Source organism: Tamandua tetradactyla, chromosome 6 (genome assembly GCF_023851605.1).
Source record: "Tamandua tetradactyla isolate mTamTet1 chromosome 6, mTamTet1.pri, whole genome shotgun sequence".
Taxonomy (NCBI): Eukaryota; Metazoa; Chordata; class Mammalia; order Pilosa; family Myrmecophagidae; genus Tamandua; species Tamandua tetradactyla.
In genome coordinates, this window is record NC_135332.1 from 16,749,521 (window position 1) to 16,759,875 (window position 10,355).

The 10,355-nt window shown below is 57.8% G+C and overlaps 1 protein-coding gene across 2 annotated transcripts; it reads left to right on the forward strand.

The window, feature by feature from the left end:
- The first annotated feature begins 2,938 nt into the window (after nt 1-2,938).
- Nucleotides 2,939-8,514, forward strand: UBALD2 (UBA like domain containing 2). 2 transcript variants are annotated; one of them, XM_077163901.1, is made up of 3 exons: nt 2,939-3,127; nt 3,757-3,819; nt 7,317-8,514. In XM_077163901.1, exons 1-3 carry the CDS (start codon nt 3,008-3,010, stop codon nt 7,632-7,634), a joined length of 501 nt encoding a protein of 166 aa, XP_077020016.1. In that variant the 5' UTR covers nt 2,939-3,007; the 3' UTR covers nt 7,635-8,514. The 2 variants fall into 2 exon arrangements, with proteins under 2 accessions (XP_077020016.1, XP_077020015.1); XM_077163900.1 differs by lacking the exons at nt 2,939-3,127; nt 3,757-3,819 and adding an exon at nt 4,091-6,990.
- Nucleotides 8,515-10,355: the final 1,841 nt, after the last annotated feature.

The window sequence follows — 10,355 nt, forward strand, 5'->3', positions numbered from 1 at the left end:
GGCTGAGCGGTGAGCCCAGCACTGGTCTGGGCTGCACCAGTGCCTCGCTGTGCCTCTGGTGACCCTGCTCCCTTGGGCAGGCACCGTCACTCCTCTGTGCCTTTGCTGCCTCCCCTGTGAAATGGGATTCTGAATTGTTGTGAACATTCAATGAGTTAATAGACTCTTAGAGAGAGGGGCCTGGCTTGAAGGAAGTACTTGGTAAACGGCAGCTGTTTGTTATAGTCGGGGTATTGTCTGCCTGTTTCAGGACTGACTCACTGACTTGCATTCACAACGTCCTTGGATCCAGGCGCAGAGGAAGTACTGGCTCAGATTGTTTCACTTCTCATTTACTGCATCAATGCTCGTTCTGTAGCCTAGACTATTAATGTAATGACGATTTTGTTCTTTTTGAAGCTATTACTATGTTTTATTTGTTATCAAAGAGCATATTTTAATGCTCTTTTATTTTCACTTGCCTCACTCTAAATGGTCAGATTAAAATAATAATACCTTCTGTTAATAATACCTTGTACTTGGGGAATTGCTTTCATCCCAACAGCTCAAAGCCCTCTACAAACATGACCTCATTCATTCTCCTCTCGCTCCCAAGAGGGGGGCACTCCCACATGACCCCAGCCATTCATCTCCAACCAGATTCTCAGAAGCCAAAGGTATTGATTAAACACTTCCACCTTGCGTGACCACAAATCACAGGCAGAACTCTGTTGCTCTCTTTCCCTCTCCCTGGAAAAGATAACCAGAAGCTGAGTTCTTTTGTTACCGGAGGGCCTTGTCCTCCCTGCCTCTCTCAGGTGCCCACAGCTGTGTCCTACAAATGGTAAACATAAAATAAACCTTGGGAAAGGACTGACTTGACATCCAGGAAATAATAGTATTTGACCATTTTAGCATTTTCAGGACCTATGCCATCCGTGAGTACTTTTATTCAAACCCCAGGGGCTCATGGGAGATGTTATCCTGCCGTCTGAACTGTATCCACCTAGGGTACATTCTACTACTTGTGGCCCTGGCATGTTTGACATTTGTATGTACTTGTGAAAACAGGAGCCCTGTGATGACAGTGCTTCCTTGTTCTGGGGCAGCTTGTGTTCTGAGCTCCCTAGCAATGTAAGTAGCAGGCTGCTCACTTTTGTTTTCACCTTGCAATTACTGGAAGGGTACTGTACTTGGTTCTCCAGCCACGCTCTGGGTCTCACTAGGTCTGGGTCTCACTGGGCCTAAGCACCCTTTGTGTCTTAAGTGCAATTATAGCAAGAGAAACATAGATTCCTTAACAGGACGTGGCAGGCAAAAAATAGACTCCTACCCTTTTAAAACAAGGAAGCAAACACACAAACAAAAAGACTAAATATGATAAACATGCTAGAGTGCCCTGAGCTGTTTTTCATCGGTACATAAACATTGGGTGTAATCTCCTCCTTATGTATGTATGTACTATTTTTTGTATGGTCAAATTTTCTTAGGTGGAGAGTTAAATCCACTTTAGGCAAAATCAAAATGGAAACATGGCTTGCTTTCTTATTAACCTCCTCCAGTTCTGCAGACTCTTAACTAGTTAAAACACTCTGTAATTCGTAGTTAAGATAAAAAAAAACTTCCCAAGTTTTCTTGGAACAGAAACTCCCAAAGTGAATCCCTTGCAATATTTACCTTCCTAACCTCTTCTGCCCTTTCCCAATCTACTTAAACTCCCCATTCCCACAATTGCTAAACACAAACCCTGAAGGTAAAATCCTAATCCAGAAGAGATGAGAGCTCCGTATATATAAACAAACTTTGGTTTTAAATGGCCAGGGTTAAGAGCCAGTACCTGTGTAGAAGCGCTCATTATTTTGTAAAGGATGGTGGAAATTAAAGTTAGGTCAATCAATCTAAGAAAACAAAAATTCTCTACTTAGTCACTGAGAAAGTCTCACTTCTTTCCCTACAATTATATTTATTGTACATTAACATTGGCCTACATCTTTAGGGAATGAAGTTTTTGGTCTAAAATCATAGGAAAGGGCTGCTTGCCCCCTGGGGTGGGGGGTGAGGGGAAGAGGACGTGAAGGGAGTTTCTGGGGTACTGGTAATATCCTGTTTATTGATTTGGGTGCTGGTTCCACGGGAGTGTTTGCTTTGTGAAAGTCTGCGAGCTGTCTCCCGTGACATATACACTTTCCTATATTTATATTATATGTCAACAAAAGGTTAAAAAAACCAAAAAAGTAGGACTGCTTGGAAGTTAAAAAAAATAAATAATTTTGAGACTGGAGCAGCTGCAAAGGCTCTGTTTTCTATTTTGATCTTTCTGTTTCTCGAGGTGACCACATTTTTTTAGAGGAAATGAGTCAAAGCCACTCTGTCTTGCTTTTCCAGCTGAGCATGTTCAGTTTCAATGAAGTAATGAATGAACTTGGCCGCACCACCCCCAAACCTACAACAGCAAACAGAAGGGCCTCGGCCAATCAGCAGGCACTCGAGGTTTTCAAGTTGAGTTCAAACAGGAGCTCGGGAGGCCAATCAGCGCGGGCGGCTCCGCCCCCAACGCCTGGCCGCGGCCAATCGCCAGCCCTCATGTGCCAAAACACAGCGGCCGGCCAATGCCGGAGGGCCCCACCGCGCAGCCCTCCGCCAATGGGCTCGGTCGGGGGAAAAGAGAAACAGTCCCCGCCCCACAGGCCGCAGCATTCGAATCGAACGTCCGGACGGGCGACGGGGCGCAGGCGGAGCGGCGCGCCGGCCAATCAGCGGCGGCGGCTCGCGGGCCCCCGAACGTTGGGGCAGCAGGCCCCGCCCCGCGCTGTTGTTTGTGGTGTCGGCCGGGCGCAGCGAGCCGAACCACAACATTCGCCGGGCGGCGCGGCAGAGCGGCTGGGGGTCGGCGGGCGGGCGGGCCGGGGAGGCCGCGGAGTCGGCGGCGGCGGGCGGGCGGCGAGGGCGAGCGAAGGGCGGCTGGCCTCCCGCGGCCGCCGAGCCGGGACCTGCGCAGCGGCCGAGCGGCCGGGCCTCGCGTCTCGCCATGTCGGTGAACATGGAGGAGCTGCGGCACCAGGTCATGATCAACCAGTTCGTGCTGGCCGCGGGCTGCGCGGCGGACCAGGCGAAGCAGCTGCTGCAGGCGGCGCACTGGCAGTTCGAGGTGCGTGCGGCGGGGGCGCCCCGCGGGCCCGGCTCCCCGTTAGGCGCCCTCGCCCCTCCCCCACCGGCCCTCGGGTGCCTGCGCCGCGCGACTGGGCCCGGGGGCGGAGTGGGGGCGGCTCGCCCGGGGACCGGGGTCGCGAGGGGAGGGGTCTCGGGGCCGGGAGTCGCAGGTCCGGCGCGGCCGGTCCGGGTCGGGGTCGCGAGAAGGGCCCTGGGGGACACAGAACCGCCGCGCGCCGGGAGGAGGGGCGCGGGGGGCTCTATTTATATCGGCCCCGTAAGACGATCCGCGGCCGCGAGACCGCGCGTGGGGCGCCGGGCCCGAGAGGGGTTCCGGGGAGGCTGGGGAGGCGCTGTGGGGTCCTGCCGCCCCGCCGTTCCCTCCGCACGTGCGGCCCGGCGGACGCCACCTCGAGCGCCGCGGGCCTCCGGCGAGGGCCGTGCGTCCCCTCGGCCGGGAGGGCCCGCGGCGGGCCGAGGGGCCGGGAGAGGCATCTGCGGGGCCCCAACTCGGGGTCGGCGCTGTGGGCACCGGCGAGAAGCCTCGTGGGGCGGGGGTGGCCGGCGGGCCCCCTGCGCCGCGTCGGGACCCGTTAACCGCCGGCCTGCGTGTTTGTGTGTTCACAGACCGCCCTGAGCACGTTTTTCCAAGAAACCAACATTCCCAACAGCCACCACCACCACCAGATGGTAAGTGCCGTCGGGGAGGGGGCGGGCCGGGGGCGCGGGCCGGGGGCCGCTGTCAGCCGCGGTGACAGCCATGTTGCCGGGGAGCGCCGCGCCGCGATGTAAACAAAGAGCCAAAATGTCTTCCAGGAAAGAGCGGCTCCCAGGGTTCGCTCGCCTGACTTTGGGTTCCGGCCGCCGTGGCTGCAGTCTCTCGCCCTAAGGCCTCGTGTCCCGCGCTCATTTCTGAGGGGAAGGGGCCCAAAGTTGAGGGGTAGGAAAGGGGGGAGATGGCCATAGGACGAGGGAGGGGCGCCGGAGTTGGGAGACCAGGGCTAGCCTGGCAGCAGGGAATGGGGAAGGGACTGGGTTGTTAGTAACTGGCCTCTGGGGGACTTGGAGTCCCCCAGGGAGGGATCCTGAGAAGGACTGGGAGTTGGGTATTTGTGTCTTTTTGGGGAGCCCTCTCTTGCTGTTGAGAGTGGCAGCTCCCCCCTCCCCACTTCACACCTGACTTTAGAAGGAACAGGAAAGGGACAGTGCCACCAGGGCTCAGGGAGCCGGGCTTCGTCCCTTCTTGGGTTTGTTGGCCCTTCTAAAGACTGAGTAGCCCCTCCTGTTCACCCCAGGCATAGATGGCACACAGATTTGACCCAGGAGAGGCCAAGAATGTGCATTTAGTCTCACTATGTTAAGATACATAAAGTTCTAGAAGCAGGGAAGTAGCTCAGACCTCGACTGGTGTTAATTTCTTTTCCAGCCTGGTCCCTGGCCCCAGCCTTTGCCCTCCTGGCCACGGGTTATGCTGCTTCTGCCAGCACAGGACATCGCTTCCACTTGAGAAGCTTAAGTGTGCAACCCCCCCCCCCCCCATACGCACACTCACTCACTCCCTCACTAGTTACCTATTAGCCCTGGTGAGGGAGGAGGGACTGGACTCAGCCATAGGGCTTGTAAAACATTATCCCCCAGGATATCTGTTGTGGTGCCTGGAGTGCATCTTTGGCATTTTTTTTAAACTACCATCTTTGCCTGTGGCTCCCTCATCCAGAGAAGCGGTCTTGCCTGGAGGAGCCGCCGGTGCTTGCTGTGCTGTCTGGATCCCTTGGCCCCTGTTTACATCTGTCTCTTGACCTTTTAACTAAAGGTCTCTTGATCATTTTAACTAACCGTTCTCTTAGAACGGCTCACGCCGTGAGTAAAACAAAAACAAAACATGCTTGTGCAGCGGGAGGGTGGTGACCGCTGAGGCTAACAATAACCTGAGAGGGTTTGGTCTCCAGGAGACCCTGCCGTGCAGCTGCCCACGGGAAGCCTGTCTCCCATCTCACTGGCTTCTCCCCTTCCTCTCAAAAGAGCCTTGAGGTTTGGCATCTCCCAGCTGTGGCCTTTCCAAAAGGAGGCTCACCTGGAATCTCACCTGACAGGAGTTTCTGGGGTGCTGGTAATATCCTGTTTATTGATTTGGGTGCTGGGGTCCTGTGGCCCCTTCTCTGCAAACCTCAGGGGACTGTAATTCCTTTTTGAAGCTTTCCTCCAGGGGGGTTTTGTAACATAACCTGCACATCCGTCAGTGTGTTGGGAGCGAGCAGTTGATCAGCGTGGTGGAGGATGCTTTCCCTCCCCACTCCCCCCTCCCCCATCCCCCAGGAGTTTGCAGTTTATTAGAGAAATAAATCAAAGAGAGAAATTAAATGAAAACCAGAGACCAGCTATGGCATGATAGCAATGGTGGAAGTGTCCCAAGGTGAGGATAACTGACAAATGATTGTTTCCTAAATTACTGGAGGTTCAGGTAGGTGGAGGAAGCCTCCCAAATGCTGAGGAAGGTTTCTGACATGGGCCTGCAAGGGCCCGGAAGAGGAGAAAGACTCTGGAAGCAGCAGGACTGGAGGGCAAAAGCAGGTTGCAGCGGCCACCAGGCAAACCTGAGAGTGTGAGAGCCCCATCAGTCATTGCTTGAACTCCAGAGCTGGAGGAGCTTTAGAGCATTTTGTCCAAACCCCTGCTATTACCAGAAGAAGAGAGGTGCTCCAAAGAGGCTAGGCAGCTTGCCCAGGGCCCCACAGCAGGCAGGCCCAGACTTCTGGAGCAGGGAGGCTGTTTGGTGGGCAGGCTGTGCTGGCTGGGTGAACTGGGGAAGTCGGTCACGCTGCTGTGATGCAACTTGCCTCCACCCCCATCCGCCATTCATTATTTCCTTCTGCTGAGAAGTCAGCCCTTTGTGGTGGGGAGGGAAGTGGGTGGGTGAGGCCAGGCCTCTGTAAAGAGCCCTTTGGCCGCCCCTGAGGAAGGCAGCGAGGGGCAGCGGTCCCCTGGAGCTCTGTGGGTCCTGATGCAGTATGGCCTCAGTTAGGGTGGGCTGCTTACTACAGAGGGTCTGGCAGGGGGTTAATGCAGAGCTGTGAAATCTCCCTTTCCTGGCAAGGTGGGGAGCCCTAGACTCATGCTCCCCCTGCTGCGGTGCCTGTGGGAGGGGCTTGGTGTTGCTAAAGTTAGGAGAAATTCAAAGAAGGTCTCCCTTGGCTTCCTGGGAAGGGAGACACTGCAGTGAGGCCAGTGCTGGCGTGTGGAATTCTGTTCGTGACCCCGGTCCCTGCCCTTCCTGGCTGGGGCTGCTGCCCAGAAAGGAAGGAGATAATGCAGGGTTTGGGGAGACCCCCGTTCCCGTGTCTTGGCAGAAGGCAGCGGATGACGTTGGAATATTTGTCGCAACCCCCGGGGAGAGGACTTTGGGGCACTGAGGGGCCTGAGAAATTGCCCATCCCAGCTGGCAGCATGGGGGGCAATGCCAGGGGACATGAAACTGAAATCCCTGGTGTCTGTCTGTCCTTAGGGGTCGCTAGCAGAGGCCTGCACGGGACTCTGGAGAGGCGGACAAGCGGGGCAGATGAGAGGTTACGCGCTTGGGCCTGCAGACCCACGAGGCTTGGGATTTGGTCTCCACAATTTGCTTATGTGACTTGATTTCTGGGCTTTAAGTTTCCTCTTCTGCAATATATGGAGAAAAACTCACAGCCACCTGCAGGCCTCCTTGTGGCAAAGGAGTTGGTGGCGGCAAAGGCCCCCAGACCTGCTGGCTGTTGCTGGTTTCAATATACGAGGAAACTGAATACCAAGAAAAGGCAGCTCCTCTGGGCGCCAGGAGACCCTCCCACCGGCCCCTCCCCTCACTGGTGCCTCGAAACATCTGAGGTGTGTGCAGGGAGCCAGCTGGCTTCCTCACCCAGGGCCAGGCCCTAAGCGCGGGTCCCAGGTTGCTGCCTTGTCCTCTCCCTTTTAATCTGACATCTTAGCTTCAGGTCTGAATTAACCACTTTCTTGTGACACTCCTCAGGTGTGTCATTTCCAATGCATCACTCTGATTTTGATAAGGCTATTTCTCCTTCATTTTTACGTTTTGTTCTTGTCCTGAGGAACCTACTCACGTGGGTGAGCCCCACCTGGAAGTTTCTCTGGGGGACCTGGGAGCGAGGGGCCCCCAGTGGCGGCCCTCCCCACACCTGTGTTCTCTCCCGCAGATGTGCACCCCCAGCAACACGCCTGCCACGCCCCCCAACTTCCCCGACGCGCTGGCCATGTTCTCCAAGCTACGCGCCTCCGAGAGCCTGCAGAGCGGCACCGGCCCCATGCCTGCTATGGCCTGCTCCCCCCCTGCAAACTTCAGCCCCTTCTGGGCCTCGTCCCCTCCCAGCCACCAGGCGGCCTGGATGCCCCCCTCCTCCCCCACGGCCCACAGCTTCCACCACCTGCACTGCCCACAGCCCACGTGGCCCCCCGGAGCCCAGCAGGGGGGCACCCAGCAGAAGGCCATGGCTGCCCTGGACGGTCAGAGATGAGACTGGCTGCCGCCGGCGCGCTGGGCTGGAGCCGGGGAGCCCAGGGTGGCAGGGGCACCAAGGAGGGCGGGCAGCTGGGGAGGGCGGGGGGTTTCCTGAAGATCGCACTGGAAGATTTTATAAAAGAAATTTTTGCGGGGGGCGGGGTGGGGCGGGCAGTAAACTTCCTGAGCCACTTGGGTCCTTCAGGAGTTTCTCTTCAGGCAAGTTTTTTTTCTCTCTTTTTAATATATAACTATAATATATATATATAAATATATAAATATTACTAATGTATGCGAGGGTGGGGCTGGGGTGTCGGTTTGGGGGTGGGGGGACTCGGCCCTTCCTCCGCCCCTGCCCCAGGGAGGCACCTCCAAGCTGGATGAAATGATCTTGCCACTCACGAAGTGTCCGTTAGCAGCCTCCTTGCTAAAGCCGCACCTTCTGGGATTGGGGGACAAGGGGTGCCGCCGCCACCCCTGTTCTGGAGCAGCTAAGGAGAGACGTCTGGTGGCAAGAGGGGCGGGGGGGGCCCACTGCCATCTCAAGGCCCTCCCCTCCTCCCGGCCTGGGCTCTTCCCCCACTTCCTGTCCCCTCCCCCACCCCACTTGCTGGTGGTGGCCCCTCAGTTGTGCAGCTCTCCCGGGGCCACCTGTCTCCTGCAGGGTATGGGGGCCTGTGTGGGACCGAAGAACTGACTTGGGACAAAGCTCAGGCTCTGCCTCGCCGGGACTTGGCTGTCCTGCCCTTCAGTTGTCCCCTGCTCACCTTGCTGCCGCCACCACAAGCAAGAGATGGATGCAGCCGAGAGTCTGCTTTTGAGTTCAGTCCCCAAACCAGAATCTCACCAGGGGGGAGTTTTAATTTAAAAACTTAAAAAGAGACTTTTCTAACTTCCCTGGTTTGCAGTGCTTTTATTTGCTTTCTGGGTGGCAGGAAGAGTGGGGAAGGCCCTGGGCTGGGCAGCGAGGTGGAGGGAAGGGGTGCTCGCCGCCACAGTTTGGCTGGTCTGGGGTTTTTCTCCTTCGTTGACGTGCAGCCTGGGGGCACTGAGGGTATGGCACCTCTGGCCGCGTGGGGGAAGGGCAAGAAGCATTTAGGAGTCCTAACTCAGGGACCTCGTTGTCCTTGGGCCATCTGTCTGAACCTGGCAGAGCTGCCCTTCCCTCCCGCAGCTCCACCTTTCCTGCCTTCAGCCTCCTTTGGGGTGCTGTGTCCCTGGGTGCACCTTGTGTGGCCTCGACCCAAGGGGAGCCAGAGCTAGCACGGAGCCTCCGAGAGGGGGCAGTGTGGACAGCCGCTGTCACAGCATGGCTTTCTGCTTCTTCCCCGGGGCAGGTGGTCGGGTCGGGGTGGGGGATGATGCCTTGAGCCCCCACCCCTCCCCAACGCCCCCGGAGCGTGCACACCCCTTCGGGTGGCCCAGGCCGGGTGGGTAAAGGGCCTGCCCCATTGGGCAGGCTGTGGAGTTGGGGGCGGGAGGCCCGGCCCTGAATGACATGAAACCTGAGAAGGGTCCAGCCATTGCCCCCCGCCGCCCCCCTCCCCCCCCCCCGCTGCGGACCTTCTCGAGTCTCCTTGGCTCGCGTGGGGTGGGCCCAACCTCGTGGGGCCGTTGCACCGCGCTGCCCTCGGCAGGTGTGCAGGCTTCACCCTTTCAGTTTTGTTTCTGCCCTAGGCCTGGTGGGAGCCTAGCACCCTCACCCCCTCCCCTGCCCGCCTGTGCTTTCCCACACTGGAGGGGAAGCACCTCGCGAGCCCCGGGCTGGGGGTGGGTGCACGTGGCAAGGGGCGGGGGGGGGGCGGCGGGGCTGCTCGGGGACGTCGTCCAGGCCCCTCTGGGCGCCGGCAGGGTGAGAGGGCCTGCCCTGCTCCTCCCCGCCAAGCTGCTGAGTTTGGATTCTAGAGAGCAGGTAAACCGAGCCGCCGACCTGACATTTCCCGGGCAGGGGTCAGGCCGGGGTGAGAGAAACAGGAGCCCAGGCCGGGGTGGGGGGTGGGGGGTGCCAGGCGTGGGGTTCCGCCAGGACTCCAGCCTTCAGGCTCCTCTCTTCCACCCCAGTCAACAGCCTTTCACACCGATGAGGGGCCTCTGCAGATAGGGGAGAGCCCCCTTCCACGGGCAATGCCCACCTCAGCCCCTGTCGAGCACCCAGTCCACCCCCACGGGGACAGAAAGGAGAAACCTCTTCCTGGGCTGTTTCCTGCCACTTTCTTTCCCTTCCTGTGTGACTGTGCCGCCCCCTCTCACACCCAGAGCTGGCCTCTTGCCCCAGGCATTGCTTTCCCATGGCAGGGGTGGAGATGGGAACTGGGGGTGGGGGGAGTCCCAGCTTTGAGTCTCACTGCTCATTTCCCTCTGAGGAGGGAGCCCTTGAGAATAGACTTGAAAGGGAGAAAACTGCCTCGATGATTTAGGGTTCTTACAGGCCACGGGGTGATGGCACAGCTTATACTTCTTGGGGGGGTGAGGAGGCATCCCGTGGAATCTCCCAAGCCCAGGAGAATCCTCCGAACCTGGGGTGCTTCTCTTAGAGTTGTCCTGAGTGAGGGCTTGCGCCCTGCAGTGGCTGTGCCTGCCTGACCATTGGCCCTCTGTACCCTGTCCTACCTGCACAAAGGACATGGGGACAGCGAGGAGTCCTCATGCTTGCACGTTTGGGGGAGCTGGTTCAGAGCCTGGGGGTTAAGCAGCTGAGCCGGAGGATGAGGGCTGGGCTGCAAGGGCCTCTCAGGCC

Excerpts from the sequence above, each read along its gene's own strand:
- UBALD2 (XM_077163900.1), top strand. The coding sequence starts at position 6,796 with ATGGAGAAAAACTCACAGCCACCTGCAGGCCTCCTTGTGGCAAAGGAG. Across the intron at positions 6,991-7,316 it reads GGTGCCTCGAAACATCTGAG|ATGTGCACCCCCAGCAACAC; the intron begins GTGTGTGCAGGG and ends TCTCTCCCGCAG.